Consider the following 20,170-nt stretch of genomic DNA (forward strand, 5'->3'; position numbering starts at 1 on the left):
GCACCATGTATTTTACTGTTGGTGTTAATGATTTAATTTAGTCTGATGGGGGTCAGCCTTTCAGAGAATAGAACTTTGGGGAAAGTACATTATTTTACCTGTGTTAAAACACTACCAAGGCAAGGAGACCAGAGGTAATACCCAAGAACACTAAGGAAATGCTCTGTTGGTTGCTCCAGTTGTCAGGATATGGGATGTTGGATTGTTCTCTGGCAATATATATATTTTTTTAGTTGATTTCTTCTTGGAACATCTTCCATATACTAGAATATTTAAAGTGTATTTTTAAATAGCGACTGGCAATCTGCAAAACACCATTTTAGCTTGAATGAGGTCATATGCTACTAAAATACTACTTATACTAGGACACTGAGATGAATTGAAAGTAGCACAGCTAAAAAGTGAAGGCAACAGGTGTTTTATTAGATTGCAGATACTGGCTTTTTAAACATCTGTAAAATAACTACTACTTCATCCTAAAACTTCTTGAAAATTTGCATGTTTCCACTACTGAATGTTAGTAAGTCCCAGTGTTCCTAATTTAGAGTATATTCCTTTAAGGTGTTTTTTACAAAGGTGATATCCTCTTCTGGTACATTGCCAGTTTCACAATGTGATGCAGGACTGAAAGACTTTTGGTTAGATACCAGGAACCTGACTACTAAGAGTATTCTGAAAAAGGAACAGGGCAGGTTGTGCTCCTACACACCAAAAAAAAAAGAAACCCACAAAAAAAATTTGAGCAAGTCAACAAAGTGAAGCATCCTAGACTTCAATTTCCCCATTGATTAAAATTGAGATCTTCCCTAGTTTACTCTTATAAAGTAATTTGAAGAACTTTTTAAAATATGCTGTTTGAGTCCATGTTGTTGAGAGTTTTAGCATAATCATCCCAAGAACAGATAGTTGATAAAGCAATTACAGTCAAATCATTCATCCTGATGCTTCAGATTTGATCTTCTCTATGCAGAATGCTATAACAATCTCACATTTTAAAAATATGCCACCTCCCATAAAGTAGTGGTTTCAGGTTACTAATCGTTGTGTGTAGCACAGAGCTGATATTTAAATGCAAGTTGGGGGCCTTTTGGTTTGTTCAATTTTGGATCTTAGCCCACAATTCAGAGGCAGCACACTTCACAGAAGCTTCACACAGTGTATCTGTGTCCAGTTCTGGGCTCCTCAGGACAAGAAAGACATGGAGCTTCTGGAGATGGTCCAGCAGAGGCCACAAAGATGATTTGGGTTCTGGAGCATCTCTTAGGAGGAGAGACGGTGGGAGCTGGGCCTGTTTAGGCTGGAGAAGACTGACATGAGGTGAGATGAGATGAGATGAGATGAGATGAGATGAGATGAGATGAGATGAGATGAGATGAGATGAGATCTCAATAATCCATACAATATTTCCAGGGAGGGCAACAAGAAGTTGTTGCCAGGCTCTTGTCAGTGATGCCCAGTGACAGGGCAAGGAGGCATGGCCATAAACTGCACAAAAAGTTTCACCCAAACATGAGGAAGAACATTTTCCATGGAGTGAGGCAGAGCACTGGAACAGGCAGCTCAGGAGTCTTGTGAAGTTTCCATCTCTGGAGACCCTCCAAACCCACCTGGATACATTCCTGTGTTGCCTGCTCCAGGTAACCCTGCCTTGGCAGGAGGGGTTGGACAGGGTGATCTCCAGAGGTCCCTTCCAAGCCTAAAAGCTCTGTTATTCCATGAGTCTGTGAATAATACAGATTTAACTAGAAACAGTGAAATTCAAAAAAATGTGTATACCGTGGCTACAACACATAAAATGATGATCTCCTTAATTTGCAAGTGCACATGCTATTTAAAGTGAGTGCAACTGAAGTGTCAGTCTGGAAATGTGGAGTGTCAGAACCATCTGGAAAAAAAGCACCCTGCCCTATTCAGACATCATTTATGTCCGAGACCCTTGCTGTCATGGCTACTGGAAACTTTGCCTGTCTTGAGATTTCACGTAGAGAGCCTTTCTTAGGCTTTTCTGTAATGGCATGTAATGAAAGTAGGCATTCCATCAGAATACCATTTGTCCATACAAAGCAATATCTTACGATCTGGGGAAAACCCTGGGTCCATGAAAACTGATGCAGAATATTTTTTGTGACTCACTGGAGCCAGGATTTTCTGTATCTTCCAATACTTTCACAATAATTGGATGTGGAGCTGGACATCAATACCAACTGCTGATAATATTGAGCTGTAGAATGTTATTTGCTATAATGGTTGTGACCAGAGGCAAATCTGTCTTCTGCCCCTTCCAAATGAGACATTTAGGAAGGAACCCTCAATCTTTTCAGAAAGACATCGAGAGAAGAGAAAATGATCAGTGTAGTCATAGGTGCAGTCCAGCTTTCCACCAGCTGTTTGGGCCAGAGCTCTGAAATCCCACTGCAGTTAAAGACAGCCTCAAGAGGTACCTAACTAATGGTGTAGTGTCCATTGCCTTCCCAGGTCATTCCTGGGGTAAAGGTAGTGTGGGTAGGATATTTTTGCAGTTCAGTAATTTTGAAGTATAAAAAAGGTCTTTTGAGGTCACAAGGTCAACTGGCAGCTTCCAGAGTTTTGCCCTGGTGGGATCAGTCCTGGTCTAGGGTCAGAAGGTGAGAGAGTGAGGAAGGATGAAAATTTTACTTTAGCCCTTCATGTCTTTATTTGTCCAGCAACCTCTCTATATCTCAGCTGAGCCAGAGGAATCTAGGAATGTGTCTATACAGATCTGGGTTAGATAAGCTCTTTCCATTAGGAATTTAAAGATGAAATATACCTTCACATACATTTTGAAGGAGACACTTTTTTCAAGCACAAAACAATAGATATTCTGTAAAATCATTCTGCAACTGTTCTCCATTTTTCTCCACTTGTTCCAATGACAGTGGTAGCACTCGATCAAAGAAGTCATGTAGGTAGTCCATGTGCATGACGGGGATTTAACTTTTCTGACAACAGGAAATAAAACTTTTAAACTGAAGATATTAATCTTTTGTAATACTTCAAGATTTATCTATTAAATTGCTTGCCAGTAGTTTGAAAAAAAAAAAGCTATTTGAAATCACTCTGGGAAATCCTCTGAGTTCAGTCAAATCTCTGAGTCAGCTTCATTTATCACAGCCATCACTGGCTGCTCTATAAATACCTCTGCTTTTATAGCCTATGCATTCTGAGATTTGCCTGTTATCTCCTCAGAAGAGAAGGGCTAGTGGCTTCTCTTAAACAAGCCTGGCTTAGTCAAAGCCAACACAAATGTAAGCCTAAGAGACCGAGTGCATCAGTTGTTGTTAGCTTTGATAGTCACTGCTATCATTTGAGAGTGTGCTTGTAGCCAGTCCAAGTTGGCAGTGTCAGCCCAAGCTGATTGGAGCTGCAGACATTTTTGCTGACTGGAGTCATGCTATCTTTGCCAGTTTGCTGGAATAGACACAGACACTGATTGGGTCATGCTGAAAACATTCCTGTCCTATGAAGCAAGTCTGTTTGTATTTCAGGTTTGCCAGGACTAATGAATTAAAAATCTTGGGCTCACCACAGTTTGCTGTTTAATAATGCCTGTAACAGAAGGATTTTTTCCTCCCTGAAGTGTGACAGCATCATAACCCCTCATCCCTGGCAAGGAGAGGAAAGAAAATCAGAATTGTGGAAAAGGGTTATCTTTTGGGACAGCAAAGCCTATGGGAAGTGCAGGTAGCAGCATGTTGCCCTGACAGCTGTCTCAGCTTCTCAGACCTTGTCAGTTTGTTGCTATGCAGCAGGTGCAGCCTTTTCTTTTATTGAAGCTTTACTCCATAAAGGCAACGAGAAGCCAAGGCAGTGGCTGGCCCTGGATTACACAAGTGCAGACACTCCGCTAAGTGAGGTAAGGCAACAGGTGTGAAAAAATCCATAGAGCTGGAACAGCATTTAATCTGAGTTCTGCTGCAGATTTTTTACAGAGGAACAGCAGCCAGCCAGCTCTGTAGGCAATGGTTGGGAAGATGAGGGCTGCTCATTAAATCTGATTAAGTTCCAGGTTGCCCACTCACTCTCATCTCTGTCTACAGAGACGCTGTTCTTCATTCATGGAGGAAGCGTGTGGGGAATTAGGGGCAGTTGGTCTGCATGTTTCATAATATCACCTTGTTTGCACACAGGCTTTTTCCATCCCTCTCTGTTCTCTGTGATTGCTTTTTGTGATGCAGGGCTTGAGGATTTTGCAAAAAAAGGAGAGAAGGGATAAATGCGATATAAAAAATGATAACAGGGTAAATGCTGTGTATAAGGATGAGATTTCTTCTTTTTCTGAATTAGAATAAAATGAAAATTTTCTTTTGTGTTTCAATAGAATTCATCATTTCTTACTGAAAGGGTATTGATTTTTTCCCTCACAGAGTAGATGATTAAAAGGGTTAATTTAAAAACATTGCACACCACAGAGTATGTGACTGGGATAAAAAATAGTCTTGTAGCAATATTGTTATGGCAACTTTAAAAACTCTAGCAGAAGGCATCCTTTTAATTTCTTAGGCTATGATGTGAAAATGTGAAGAATATTCTTATGTGGAAGACCACTTGAGATAGTCAGTGTCAGAGAAAGTATACAAACAGCAGAGAACAATGAAAAGCCTTGTTGTAAGGATTTGCTTATCACTTAAAATCTCTTCATTTGGAGAGGATTTTTTCTTTACCTTGTATTGGAAAGTAAGGAAGAGAAATATATTTAAGAATTTTGCGTTGGTAACTCTGTTGTATTTTAAAAACAATGAGATGTCTCAGATGTTTCTTATGAAGTGAGGGTGGGGAAGAGATCAAGAATGCTCAGAAAGTAAAAATTATTTACTCTGATGCAATGCATTTCAATATAAAATATTTCAGTTGACTCCAAGGGTCTTTTCCTGAATCTAAAACATACATGGTTGCAATTTTCTTGGCTTTGCTTTGCCTCTGCTCCACAGATAACAGTTCCTTTTTTGTGGGTCTTGAATACCAGTAATGGGAAATTAAGAGCAATCACTGATATCCTTCATATACTAGCAGAAAGAGACACTTTCAGCTTCAAATAAAATTTATTCAAAGTAAGGGTTTTAGGTTATTTGTTGTTCTTGTAAGAAAAGATTATGCACTTCAAATAACAAGTAACCATATCACTCTGCTAGCTAAATATAAAGAGAGACAAAGCAAATAAACAAGAAATGCTGAAATTAATGGACCCAATGCAAATTTGATCCTCTTCCACTGATTGCATGGCATTGATGCCAGAGAAGTCTTTGATTCACTTGTACACCACCAAGGAAGATTATGCTCCTGAAATAGTGTTCAGTTCTATTGACTTTTTGAGACTGCCAAATAATTCAGTATGAATTAGAATGACTAGTAGAATTTTCATGCAGTACAATAGCTACTTAATGTAAAACTGCAAGACTGTTGGCTTAGGAAACTGGCTCTTGTTTTCACCAGCTTAATGCTCTGTTGTCTGCTGACAATGAGGTAGTAAATTCATTGTATTTTCCTGATGAATTTGGTTTCTAATTCCCTAAGAAGTTCTTATGGTAATTTGAAAGCATAATTGTCCACATATTTGGTATGAATACCATGCGTGCTGGATAGCAGTCCAGAGTCCTAAAATAATTCCTTTATGGGCAGATCTTTTGCATGCACAAAGTCCCACTAACTTCACATTCTCCACACATGGTGCTAATCAGAAGATTAATATCTTTGAATTTTAGCAGCTTTGTGGTAGATAGTCAAGGGGATTGTTTGCATTCAGCTATTCCATAGAGTTTAACCAAAACTGCTTATTCAAAAGGTTAAATATACATAGTAGAGCTCAGAGTACAACTTCTAAGGGCACAGAGATGTGTTAATTACACTGTTAGAGATCAAAAGTAGCTAATTCTTTTATCGCTCAACAGCTCTTTAGTGCCATATTTGAAATGAACTAGCAGTTTTCTTAATGGACAGGGTTTCATCACAGTAAAATCACTTTTTGGAATCGATGGTCTCAGAAGAAAGACAGAGGACTGAGTAAGGTCCCAACCCAGGAGGCAAATCCATGCAGACAGAGCCCTACACCTGCCCAGGCTTCCACTGAAGAATCACCACCAAGGTTTGGAGACCCCATGAATTTTTGGCCATGAAGTGTGTGCCTTGCAGGCACGCTTGGGCTGGGGGAGTATGGGTGGAAGGTAGGAGGATGAGTGCCTCCTCATTGACACCATGTGGAGTGGTGTGCACTGGTTCCAATCACAGGGCAGGCTTGGGGTCATGTTACTCTCAACTCCCCACCCCTTCTTCCTTCTTCACCTTCAGAACCAGGCAGTATTGCCACGAGTCAAGGCTTGCTGAAGGGGCAATGGCGGGGAGCAAGCAGGTGAGAAGAGAGGCAGCTTCCTTTGCCATCGTTCTTTCTAATCTATAAATAGCAAAAATAAAAGCAGTCTCTGCACTGAATTTCACTTAAATTCTTTTTAAATGGAAAAGTGAAATGGCGCTCCCTTGACTTTGATTCTAAACATCTAGCTAGGCTGGGAAAGGCAGCTGTGAGTGCATGAAAAGCATTAAAACTCATTTGTTGAATGATGTCACGTGCTCTGTAATAAATATATTTTTTGTATTATTGCAGCTGGAGCAAACAAGTAAAAGCATTGACTCAAGTGCCCACATGATCACCACCGCCAGGGTACCTGCTGATAAGCCGGTACGAATTGCCTTCAGCCTTAACGATTCCCCAGGTACAGTTTAATTTATGGAGTAAAACACAATGCTTTTAAGTTTAAACCACATCTGCTTCTATATTTTACTTTAACTTACCAGTGTTTACAATATCAAATGCAGTCCAGTGTAATGGATGGATTTTTTTTCATGAGTGGTAGCTTTGGTAAGTTTTCCTGTCTGATAACTTTTAATGTTTCCATTAACAATTTCATTAGACTAAATCCACTAGATTGCCAGTTTTGATCTTTACTCTCTTCCAGTGGTTTGTGGAATGCAATTAGGACTGTAATTAACTATCAAATTTACCTGCATGTGCAGTACATCTGATTTTGTGGAATTGCAAAACAGGAAAAGTAAAAGGACAAATTTGCATGAGCCTAGAGGAGGAAGAGACTTTTTCTAGGGGGAAGGTTGGAAAGTGCCACACATGCTCATCTTGGTGAAAGGTTTCAGGAAACAGGTGCCCCACATGGCACGTTCTCTCAGACAGCAGCAGAAATTTCATTGATGTTTATCCTATCCGCTCATGCTGAGGGAGTATTAATTTCCCCAAACATATCCTGTACACACATGGACCCTTTGGAGTAGATAAATATTATTGGTTTGCACCCTCAATATTATTAAGGACCAGAGAGCTGTTGCCAAACAGTGAAGGTCAAAATTAAATAAATCAAAGGGGAAGCTTAAAAGCATCCAAAAAAGTTGGCTGTTGCTTTTGCTAAAGGTGAGTGCCTGGAGTCAGGGCTGAGATGTGTTTATGGCATGGGGTATAAGGACAACTGAAACCTATGCTGTTGAGAGCTTTATGGGACTCTTTGCATTGTAGGATAATGTGATGGTTGGTACCTGAGGTTTGTGTGAACAGAATCTCAGCTTGAATGCAATTTTCTATTTTAAAAATATTTTAGAATATGCGTTATCTTTCCTAGCTCATTGTTGTGTACTACTGATTTTCAGCTACAATACTGAAATACAATCTCATTCCTTAAGAAAGGGAATTAAAAACCAAACATCTTCATATCTTATTGAACTAACTTTCAATTCATAAAGATCAGTGACAAAGAAAGACTGGGACAAGGAATATAAAGAAACATGTGATAATCTTTGTGCCCTTTTTCATAAATTAAAATAACCTGGTAATTGCATTTTTATTGCAGAGAGCAGTAAGGAATCATTCACATCTCTCAAGATACAGTCACATGGTAAATTTCTTGCAGAAATTATGGCATAGATAGGTCTTGAAGAGAGATGTAAAAGAAAGGGGAGTGCTCTTACAAATTATGAAAAAAGAATGCTGATGTGAGACACTGAAAACAAGTCAGGGAAAGCTGAGACCATGGGAAAATCAAAGAGAGCAGAGTGGTTTGTGACAAGAGACGGCAGTAGGAAATGACAAGGTTGTGAATAGCTTGCAAGAAGGGGACATGAAAGGCAGGAAGCCCAACTTCCTTAACATTGCATCATATTTTATTTTCTACCTTTTTATCCTGCAAATAATTCCAGCCTCTTTCTTAACGTTTACCAAAATAAACTCAATTAGAGAAAGGTAATCTTTTTCTTCTACATACTGTTATATTGTTGCAAATGTTAAAATTGTTAAAATGTTGAATCTTTCATTGCATATATCCAAATGTTCCTACAGTATGCTATCTAGAATCTTCATGAGTACTGATGAAAAAATCCAGCAACCAGTAGAGTGAGTGCCATGTTCCCCTCTGCATCACACACATCCTTTTGGGGGCTACCAGGAGGTCTAAACCAACATTATTGTTTTACCACACCATAAGAATTCCCAGTGCTTTTATGTTAGGTAAATTTCAAGAAGGCAAGGGAAATAGGCTTTTAATAGGTGTGAAAATTTCCAGCAAACCCTAATTGAATCAAGAGAGTACAAACAAGTATTTAGCATGGTTTTTGTAAGATGAGCTACAAAAACATTCAAAACATAGACCTTTAGGTATTCTGTAGTAGGTGCTTTTTTTCCCTTACTCCTTTATATTTTTTCACTTTTTTTTTTTTTTTCTCCTCGATGAGGATATTTGTTTTCAGTTCAAACAGGAGTTACCTGATGTGTGATAGTAAAGCATCAGCTGAGGCTCATGCCCTGCTAGGATACAATAAGTTCTTGGCAAGGGCCAAGTGGTGAGGAAATCTCTCTGACTTAAGCTTTTCCTTAAATTCCATCTCACTTGAAAGGCACAGTGACACATTTTGCCAAGAAAGGCTGCATTCTCCTTCCGGGGGCTGTGCAACTGCATACTAGGAGGAACTGACAGCATAACTGGATATAAAAAGAGGAAATGGAATGTTTCTTCTGGGTGGTGATTATCTCACTGGCTAGGATTGTAACCAAGCAGTGGGTGTGAGGAGCACTGAAAGGAAAAACTACTCTCAGCTTATGAGAAGAAATTACTTTGTGTTAACTGACCTACAAAATCAGAGCTGGCCCATCCTGAGTGTATAAGAAATTATGTGTCTTACATTATTTGTCAGTCAGCACCCGATGACTGAAATTCTGGCCAGCTTTGTGAGGTATTTTTAATGTGATAGTAGAGTAATCAGTTCCTTAAAAGTCTCAGGAGCAGCCCATCAGAGGGTGCTATATAAGCAGACAGTTTTATTGTGTATCTCTTATTTCTGTGTATATAAATGTCTATGTTTGGCCCTTTCACTCAAGTTCACTAACACATTTCCCAGGGTGTGTCTGTGCCCTGTGTCACAGCAGTTTGATTTAAAGTACCATTTTAAAGTAGGGAATTTGAAACATACTATTTCAACCCACCTTATTTCAGTTGGAAACTAATACAGCTTGAACTGAATGTGATGTTCCAAGATTCAAATAAGCGTTCCAAAGTTGAAAATTCATTGTGGTTTGTCAGCATCAATTCAATGTTACCTATGAAATTCAACATGTCCTAATTTCTATCAATCTTACAAATACATGAACTTCATGGGATATAGACAGCTGGATTTGTTTTGTGTAATAGTTCAAAGGGAAGATTTATAGGTTCATCTGTCTTCACCTTGCCTCCTCAAATAAAAGCTTGAATCTAGCTGAAAAGTTCTGCTCATGGCATGTGGTGATAAATGACTGGGTCTGAAATTGTTAGCGAGTTCTTTAATTTGAAATTAGTCTAGCTCTGACAGCGCTTTACAGAAAAAATCACTGACAACAAAGGCAAAACACAGATCTTCTAATGAACCTGACAGACAGTGGGACAGTGTCATATTTTTGCAAGCATAGCAAAATTACTTGTTTTACTCTTCTTTATGCTCATTATCCTAGGGACTACAAAGAATTTTTTGCTTTTCCAGTTTATCATGCTAGACTGTTTTGCAGGGGTTGCTTCTTCAAAAAAAACCTTCAAATTCCTACCCCACCCTCATATTGGTTGTGATGGTTCCAGAGGTTTTCCAGCGAGGATTGCTGAAATATATGGCTAAAATTTACAGAGCTAATTTCCTAAATCTCCACCCCACCTGCAGGTTCTTGGGGAATTAGATGGGGAATCAGGTGAGACAGCCTCAAAGGGACATTCATCTGAGGATGCTTAGGTTTGAGCGAAGGTATATGAAGCAGAAGGATTTTGCTCTTACCTCTTCTGTTATGGACTGTTTCTATTTCTGGGAGGTCCACAACTCTTATTATTGAGCAAGCCTTCACATCCTATTCCTGGGTGGGGCAGTGGCCGTTCCCCACTATTTTACCAGTGAGGTAACTGCGAGGTTGTGTAAGGTCGTGTCAGGCAGGGCTGGGAATAGAAGCCCTGGAGCTCCACAGAGCAGTGCCAAGTTGCAGTCACTTAGCCACACAGCCTTCCAGGATGAATCTGATGAGTCTATGCTTGTCTGTCAGTGTCCAGGCCCAGAGCTGCTGGATCTCACAGCCCTCCCAGGGCCAAGGCTGGACCCTGACAGGCACTTTGCCGCTGTTGTGTTGGTGCGAGTTGTGGCGCTTGCAGTTCAGTCTGAGCACTTTTCCTGTGCAAGGGCTGATCCACTTACAGGATAGCAGCCTACTTATGTTACCAATTTAATTCTTTAATTTAGGAGGAAGAGATCTGAATACATTGGCCCACACATGTAGGAGAAAAAAAAATAGGACCTGACTGTATAATTAAATACTGGATCATAACTCAGTTACTCAAGGAAGCAGAACTGTGATTGGCATTTCCTAAGTTTCAAGTGCTTGATTTAGCAACCTTAATGTGCTTTCAACACATTTAAATTTTTTATATTCTATTTCTGTCTATCTTAGTGAAGATCATAGAGAAAATAATTTTTAAGATTATACTGGAAGTGAATCAGATGTTGTTCTTAAAGGATTTACTGCCTTTAGCTCACAGTTCAGTTAAATGGAGCAGCCATATAGGAAAAGATTTGGGTATTACACCTCCTTGTGCCAGACCCAAATCTTTTCACAGCAACATGTGAAGGATTTCTCTCATTGGACTACATGGTGGAGGTCTGAGATATTGGAATCTCCAGGAGGCCAGAACATGATTAAAGAAGTGAAGCTTTCCAGAAATCAAGCTTCATTCTCAAATGTGCAGTTTTAGCATATATTACCTGCCTCAGGGCTAGTAGTGAGGTTTTTGTACAAAGCCAATCAGTGTTAAGAGAGTTCAGATACTCTTTGTTACAAATTACAGTTTTCAGCAGCAAGCCAAGGGAGCATGTGAACCTGATGAAACAAACATGAAAATCACGCTATTTCATGCACACAAACTGAGTCTTTGGTTAAAAACACATGGGTTTTAATCAGGGTACGTGTCTTTAGGGCATTTTTAAATATAGAACCTCAAAATTAGATTTGGGATCTATGGGAAATCAGGAAATGCTACTCATTTAGAAATCATGTGACAGATTCACTAACTTAGGTGCCTGTAATGAAATCCCTGATCTGTTCATTCACATCACAGGATAGTGCTGTTTACTTTGCTGGTATGGCCATAATATGCACACATATACATTTTTCCTCCTGTCTTATTCCCTTTTGATCAAAATCTTGACTCATTTTCTGGTGCAGTGAGTTGCTGTCTCTGCATTTTAAATATATTTTTATTTTAAATTAAATAAACATCCAGCTTGACTTATAAGTCATTTTTCCATATGTGTTTCTTTATAGTGACTATAGGGATAAGATGCTGTTTGTAACAGGTGAAGAATCAGCCTAGAAATTTTCAGGGATTTGTGGTACAGAAAAGCCACAAACTCTATTATAAAAGAGGACTTTGATTATATAAGTGATTCCTTATAAAAATCTAGATAATAATAAAAAATTGATAGTTCATTGAGAAAAGGGGGAAAAGAGGTATTTCAGAGTTTTGTTTTCTAGTTAAGGAGAGGTAGAGTAGAAAACAACAAACACAGATCAGGAGATAGTTTTGAGAATGTTTTGATCTTGAGAATAATTTCATTGGCATTTCAGACATTTTTGTATCTGATTTTCTGAGTCAATAGATTTTTAAGACTAGAAGTCAATGTGATTTTGACTGGTATTCTGCTGGTAAGAACAATAGCAACTCTTCAGAAAAAAAAATGCAAGAGTTTCTATCTTTCCTCTTGACATCCTGAAAACATCCTCAAAAAAAGTTTTAGGAGGTGAATGACTGCTTTCATTTGCTTTCCCCTTGTGTGAAATTTAAGTTCTCATTATTACCAAGTGATTTTTATTGTTATCGTTGTGGTTGTTACTTTGACAACAGCGAAATACTGATCTGGGGCAATAATTTATTTCACTGAAAGCTGTGGGGAAAGCCTTTTGTTGTTCTTTTTGTGAAAAACAAGATTGTGATTAGCTATGAGGATTTCTGTTAATTTTTGTAAACTAAGTACTTTGCTGAAATTCTCAACATAGCCAAAGAGAATTAAGAACTCAGGATAATTTCAAAACACTGAAGTCTGCAGCATTTCTTGATGGTGTTCTGCACATCAGATGATGATCTAAACAAGTCTTAAACTAGTATTACTAAAAAAAACCCTAGCAGCTGTTCAATAGATGCTAGGGCAAGCCCATTATAAAATGTACTATGGTATGTCATAATGGTTAGGATACCAGTGCATTCTATTTTTAGTACCATTGACTCAGTCACTTGAGTTCAAAAAATAAGCAGGGAACATCTGTTTATTGAAAGGATTTCCTCTACATTAATTTCTCTCTCTATTCCAGCCTTTATAAAGTACTTCCAAACTTTTTAACTGGTTCCTTTCAGAGTATGATCCAATTTATTTTCCAATATTCTGATGCTGCATTAATTTTATTTTCTTATTAATAGCTGATGCTGTGAAAATGTAATTACTGTTTGATGTTTCTTCAATTTTTTTTAATCATTTGGAGTGTTGCTTTTGCTCTGCTTTTCTGAATTCTAAAGATGTTCAAGATCCCTCGATAAAGCTCCTGTACCAAAGATTGTACTGCTGGAATTGCCAAAACAAATAGCAGTTTAAGTGCCATCCATGACTCTGGTCCAATATCTCTGTCAGAATATTTAACAGCTATTCAGCCAAATACCTGTAGAGCAGCTGTAGCCCCAGTCAGACCGAGTCTTATTCTGTCCTTCCTTTTAGCCTTGCCATATGATTCATCTTTCTTCTTTTAGAATATTTATCTATTTATATATTGTACAAGAAAGCAATATCAAATTAAAGATAAACACTTGCATATTGGCATGATACAATTCTGTACAATTAAAGCAATTTAAGTATTTTCCAGAATGGGCATGCTTGACATATGGTGTGAAGAAAGAAGGGGGACACTCACATGACATGGGTATGACTTTTTGATAATGTAGCAAGACAACTGCACCATGAAAATACAGGAACTTCACTTTATTTCCTGAGGAAATTCAAGAGCTTTTGCTTTTGTATCACTACACTTTTTTCTTCTCTGGGCATCTCTTCCCAGAGGCTGCCCAGCTCTAGCTATATTATTGAGTAAGGCTCTGACCATGTGTTAGCCAGTATTTTTATTTTTCATAGGCTAAGGTGACTTATTTTACTTTTCCCCCCAACCTCCTTTGCTGTATAACCACAGAGGCCAGGAGAAAGAGATATCAAATAATTGAGAAATAATTTAGATTCTAGTCTGTATTCTTAAAATCCTTCTTTGATATGAGGTCCTCTTGATCTTGTTGGGGTTTTGTTGCTGTGTTCAAGTCTACAAGTGCACAGCAGGCTGCAGGATCTGAACCATGTTAGCAATTTTCTCCTGGAAGAGCCATCCTTATTTAATTTTGACACATTACAAATAACTGACTGTAAGCTAATAGTAACACTCTCCTCACCTCCCATAACCTGTAGTAAGATGAATAAACAGTCATCACAGTCCAATGCAAAACTGAGAGTGTGAAAGTCACTGAGAAAGAAATATTGCGCTGGCGCTACCAAGCGCGATTCGTATTTCTGATCTCAGTCCAGCTACTAGTGGGCAGGTGTCCACATCACAGCCCCGACATAACTGCTGCAATCTGTCCCACCTTTGCTGGAAGCCTGTTCTAAAAATAAACCAAAAAAAATCCCAAACAAATAAATAAAAACACAGGTTGGTTTGTTGTCGTGACTGAACTAACTCTAGCCCATAAGGATTGTAAAGGTAAAGTCCTTTAAGACAGTCCTTTACTTAGCAGTGTAGTGGAGAGAGCTCAGGAAGAAAACAGTTTAGATTTATTTGTTTTATTAAATGATCACATGCTCTACTGGACCAACTGCTTTGTTTCTTAATCACTGCAATGCAAAATAGACTCTGTATTTCCAGTGTGTAAACTTTTCTTATTACCATTCCACTAGTACTTTCAAGGATTCTACTGAGGCATTTCAAATGTAAAAGAGGTGGAGGTGTTTTCAGGATCCCAATATTACTGTGCATATATGCAATATAGAACTTCATTAAACAGATTAGTTGAAATGCCCTCTTTGGTAGGCAATAACTTTTAACATTGTGTTTACCTTTTAGATGATGCTTCCCCTGAAAACTTCTCTTTGGCATTTCCAGAACTAGATCAGCAGCTGCAGGTAAACTTTTCTTCTCTTATGACAGTTCTACTTCACATTCACTGTATTTGTTGTTATAAAAAGCCTCTGGTTGTTACACTATAGTGGAAGTTTTTAGTGGTGCTTTTCTAGCCTGTTAACATTTAACAAGACCATATATATCCATAGAAGAAAACATTGTTTTTTCAAGATCTACAGAAAATTTTTAGTCAAACCATGGGAAATTGCTATTTTAACAATCTTGCCTGCTTTTAAGATTTTCCATCCAGTTCCTGCAGTGCTGCTGCTCTGCAATGAAGAGAGTTCTTGCTCAACTGATGGGAGAAGGAATGAGAGGGACATTATACATGCTAATGCCTGCAGGCTGTGCTGTGACTGATATCATCAGTTTTCTCAGATGCATTCCAAGAGAATCCTTTGGTGACCAGTCTGATCTGTCAGCATAGAATGATGGGCCCCCAGTATACAGGACAGTGAGCAATTGATGGCAGCTCCATGGTTCTCTAAGCACAAAGCTAGTTCTGCCTCCAGGGATTATTTCCCTTTCCTCTGTGCCGGTTCTGGAGTGTTTCCTGGCTTTTGTAGACTACTTCAGATCATCTGTTTTCCCAGGAGCATTTAGACTTCCTCTGATATTTCACTCTGAAGGCAGTTGTTTCCTGACTGTAAATTGAGAAGGGCATTAGTAGACCACTCGTGCAATAATGTCATCTTTCCTGTACCCATCAACTTGTGAGACAGCACGGGATGGCTGCTGGCTTCAAGGGTGATGCTTCTGTCCCACTGCTCCCACCAAAAGGATGACTGAGAAAGGAATGGAGGATGACAGAGACTCTCATTGCTCTGTCCCTCTCATCCTGAGGAGATGGGCAGGTTCTTTAGGCATAAGTAGGAATTAATAACAGCTTAAGATTTGGGACAAAAGGAACCAGGTAGAATGCTAACCTCTTTATTCCACTAACCTAGTGCAGCGAGCAGGATTGGTATTTTTTTTCCTTAGAAGAATTCAATTTGAGAAAAGCAATCATGTTTTATGGCTGGAGCACTGAATTGAAAGTAAAGAACCTGCATTTTGTTTCCAACTCTCTCAGTGACATCTTGCTTAATCCTGGAGTTGCTTCATCCCTCTGTTCATCTCTGAAATTAAGTTAATAATTTTTACCATTTTTGTTAAAGAGCATTAAGACCAGTAGGTAAGGATTGCTCTAAAAAGCAAAGTATGATTATTATTGCTGCTATTGATACAATTATTGCTGCTATTGATAAAAACAATATTACTAGCATTACGTATAAGTACTTTGCAGGACAAGTGATGGTTTTTTTATTAAGACTTTTATGACTTCTACATTTCTGGAACCTATAATATACTCTAAATATGGAATTTCATGATAGGCTGAAAATGCTGCTCTGGAAGCATCCAAGTGTTCTGGATATATAATAGCCCTTCAGTAAAAGTTTTTAAGTGCACACTAGCACAATCCCCCTAAGTGTACCCAATTGGTCTGTTAAGTACTTGACATTTGTTTCAGCAAACCTTCCTTTACTCTCATAATCTCAATGTGATAACAAGTTCAAAGAAACAATCAAATGTAATTTTCTTTTTATTATCCTTCATAATCTCTCTTGGTAAGATCATGGTAGCTGAAAGGATAACTTATGAGAACTACCTGTCTGACTCAACCACTTAAAAGTATAAAATTTGTGGAAGCACTTAATCCTTTCATTTTCAAGCTTATGTGCATGTTTATATTTCGATGCCTTTATTTTCATCCAAGGGCAGTGAAGTCAATGCAGGGCTCTGAGCTGATGCAGAGATACCATTGCATTCAAATTTAGCAATAAAAACTTGAATTTCCTTGCTTTTGTCAATCTGGATCACAGTTTCATGTGATAACTATTAAATGTAATTACAGTATTTTTAATCTGCTTTAAAATTTCAAACAAGCAATAGTTGTTACAAAGTTATTATTTACCTTATTACATTTCTTATTAATTGTGGTTTTTTCAATCGCTGCAATCCAAACTGCCGCGGGTTTGTCAGAACTCCATGGCACGTGCTTGCAATTCATGCCAGCTTTGAAACAGGTAGCTCCTGTATTACAGAAACAGGTAAAATGGGCTTCACCAGGACCTGAAGAAGTAGTGAATGGTGGTGTCCCTTGTCATTCCATCCATGCTTTTTTCTGTCCTGAAGTGCGTTCATACAGAGCACACACACGAAGGGTCGTGTAAATGAACCTTTTAATCAGCTGTGGCAATAGCAGCCTGAAATGCTTGAATTTGTAAGAATGCTGGTACATGTGTTCATAATAAAAATATCATATCAGAGAGGCACAAGATTTTCATCAGTGTGCCATAAATACAGTCAAAAACATTTGAATTTTATTTAAAGAAGCAAACTATAAATGCAGGTGATGCAGCTATACAGTAATAGGTGCCTTAAAAAAAAAAAGTAATAACTTTACAGATTTCAAGCATACAAAGGAAAATTTTGAAACCTGTTTTAAAAACAAACAAAAAGCCTAAATTAGCTGATCTTTAAGCTGGATTTTGAAAGCAGCTTGAAAGCTATGTAAGTTCAGCAAGTCACTTGGAAAATCAGAGCCTTAGAATTCAATGCATGCAGGCAGCAGACCACAGCCTGAGTACCAAGCAATTTGCACCTCTGTTTTAGGCTTCAAGCTCTCGGCCTCCTATGTTAGGCCTTGGCAGACAACTTGGCTATTTGAGCAGAATTACCTAGTGGTCCCACTTTTCCTCCCACAGTTCTTCCATACCTATTCCCTGGGCGGCAGTATCAAATGGCAGGGCAAAGTTCAGTGCAGCCTCCCCTTGGCAGGGCAAGAAACCCTGCTGTCCAAGCAGCCAGCTCTACAGAGGTGGATGTGGAATTGCCTGGAGAGAAGGTCTTTCTGGGAGACTTAGCAAAAAAGCTCATTCTCCGTAAGGACTCTTACTTAAGGATGGTTCTAGCTGCAGCTTCTTTCCAAAGAATAAAAATGATCAGTCTGTGTGTTCTGATGTACTAGCTAGCTTCAGACTGACAGGTTTTATTTTCAAATTAATTTTTGAATGTTACAGTTTTCTACACATTCCGAGAAGCAATTTATAAAAAAATAACTCAACTACTTTAAATCAAAATTTATATGTGGTCTGTGGTCAACCAGACATGAAAGCCCTTTATATGAGAACAGGTCAGTTTAAGCTATATTTGCAGCTTTGTTATTAAAAAAAACTACACACATACAACTAAAATAACTTCCTGCTAAGTTATCTGTGAAGCAAAACTCATATTAATAAACTTCTTGTTTTCAATTCCTTTTGTTTGCAGTACTGGAAATTATTCTCCTCCCACTGACAAGCAGTACCTGCTTATTTGAGCTCTGGTGTTTTTCCCCCCTCCTGTGTGTGCCATGTGGTGAGCAGTGCAGCAAGGGTGGGCTGGTTCCACCTGGCACTCTGTCACTGGGAAACTTTAACCTTTGCTTTGTCTGGATGGATCCTTGGAAGGCACTTCCTTTATTTAGCTGCACAGTGACCTCTCTGACAGAAACTTTACTATCTGCTGTATTTAGAAACATACATCAGCATCCAAGCCTTGTTGTTCAGGTCACTGAATGGAGAGGAGGGTATCTGGTGTTCATACCTGCATTGCTATGCCCTGTGCCTCCCCTGTCCCATTCCAACACTTCCTGTGACTTGCTCAGTTCATCTCTCAGTTCCCCATCAAAATCTTTATTCCAGCTGAGAGCTTGATCCTGAAGAGGGAAGAACACAAGTCACATGTGGATACACAGGGTGTTCTATAGTTCTTTATCTCTGAAAACCTGGTTAGATGGGGCTCTGAGCAACCTGGTCTAGTGGAAGGTGTCCCTTGCAGGGGGTTGGAAGGAGGTGATCTTTAAAGTCCTTTCCAACACAAAACAATTCAAAGTTTCTGTGATCTTCTCTCATGAAATCGTGAGCTTGAGAGACATTTATGTCATATTTCCTGTTACAAATCTGTGTCATTAGATGACTGTAAAATTGCTGCAATAGAGAAAAAGCTCCAACCATTTATGACATCCAACCTTAAGTCAAAGAATAGTTTTTCTCACTTTAGTAGAAAATGCTCATATAAAAGAAGTAATGCAAATGTTATGAAAGGGGCAGTGTGCTGTGTGTGATATAAGCATTTAGCAGAAACCTTGTTTACTCTGGAACTTTAACTGCTTCTACTGAATGCCAGGATTTTTGTTAGACACATAAATTCATTTTAGAAAGTTTAAAAGCATACTGTGTTTTTAAAGAGGATGCTGTAATTTTTTTACTATGTATTGGTTTCCATGAGAATTCCTAGAAAACTGTGTTGCTCTATAATTAGATCTGATTGCCTATGAACTTGATAAGTCTCCTGTAATGCTGCTGTGATAACTTTGGTCTTAGATTATGTAAGACCAGTTTATGCATGTATATGTATGCATGTTCACCAAGTCAGAGCATCATATTAAGGTTAGAAAAGAATGGAAAATTTTCCAGGAAGGAGAGCAAAACTCACAATTGCTCTCATCCAGTTGACCTGAATTGTTTGGAAGAAAGAGAACTGTTTACTTTCATAGTAAAACTAGACTAGACTAGGTGCATCCTAAGATGGGCATCTGAAACTGGTGGAAGAGTTCCAGTTGCACAACAAAAAGTGGCTGCAATTTGCTATTTTTACTTGGCACAATGTGGGTTTTTCTATCATAGAAGAGTGCACAAGGCCATGTCATGAACACAGACCATGTTAAAAATTTCGGCATTGGATTTTCCACATTTCCAGAAGAGTTCAGCTGAAAGTTACCAAATTTACAAAAAGCAAGGCACCACTCTTTAATTAGATCAGTGCTGAAGACTTCTAGACAAGTTCACATGAGCTGGAAAAACTGCCTGATACAATTTTTTCTTGAAACTTCAAATTTTTCAGGAGAAAGTTTTAATTTTTTTTCACAGTTAAACACATAAGTGCAATGATGGTGACTTAAAAAATCAACTGTTTTAACGCTTTGGAACAGTTGAGTGGCACTGTCAACTATACAGCTTTTGTGGTTATGGAATGCTGATTTTCATATGGCAAGGCAAAAGAACTTGTCATGTGAGTGAAGCAAAAAAAAAAGCCCAAACCTAAAAATTTTCATTCTGTGTCACTCCAGCAAAGATTTTATTTAGAAGACCTCCTTCAACCTGCCTTAAAAAGCAGGCAGAGAGGAGGCTACCCAGATGATTAAAGGAATGGAGCCCCTCTCCTGCAAGGAAATAAAGTCCCTTCCAACACAAATGTTCTGTGATTTTCTGTTTCTTCTTGAACTGCTTTTGTATGTCATCTTCCAGCATCTTTCATGTCTGGATTCTGAACAGAAGTCTAAATAAATAGTACATATGTCTTGTAAAGATCTACATATATATGTGCAATTTCAGGATGGTCTATAAAAGGATCTCTTAGTGTCTACTT

General features: G+C 38.5%; 1 protein-coding gene across 1 annotated transcript in view; it reads left to right on the forward strand.

The window, feature by feature from the left end:
- Positions 1–3,736: 3,736 nt before the first annotated feature.
- MAP3K7CL (MAP3K7 C-terminal like) overlaps positions 3,737–20,170 on the forward strand; it is a gene marked incomplete at its 3' end in the record, with an annotated part of 29,753 nt that continues 13,319 nt past the window's right edge. The window contains exons 1-4 of the mRNA XM_084200973.1: positions 3,737–3,874; positions 5,956–6,100; positions 6,617–6,725; positions 14,663–14,721. Of these exons, the coding sequence (XP_084057099.1) occupies positions 6,656–6,725; positions 14,663–14,721 (129 nt within the window). The 5' untranslated portion in view covers positions 3,737–3,874; positions 5,956–6,100; positions 6,617–6,655. The remainder of the gene's footprint in view (positions 3,875–5,955; positions 6,101–6,616; positions 6,726–14,662; positions 14,722–20,170) is intronic.

The sequence above is a fragment of the Fringilla coelebs genome (assembly GCF_963513975.1).
Source record: "Fringilla coelebs genome assembly, chromosome: 2".
Classification (NCBI taxonomy): Eukaryota; Metazoa; Chordata; class Aves; order Passeriformes; family Fringillidae; genus Fringilla; species Fringilla coelebs.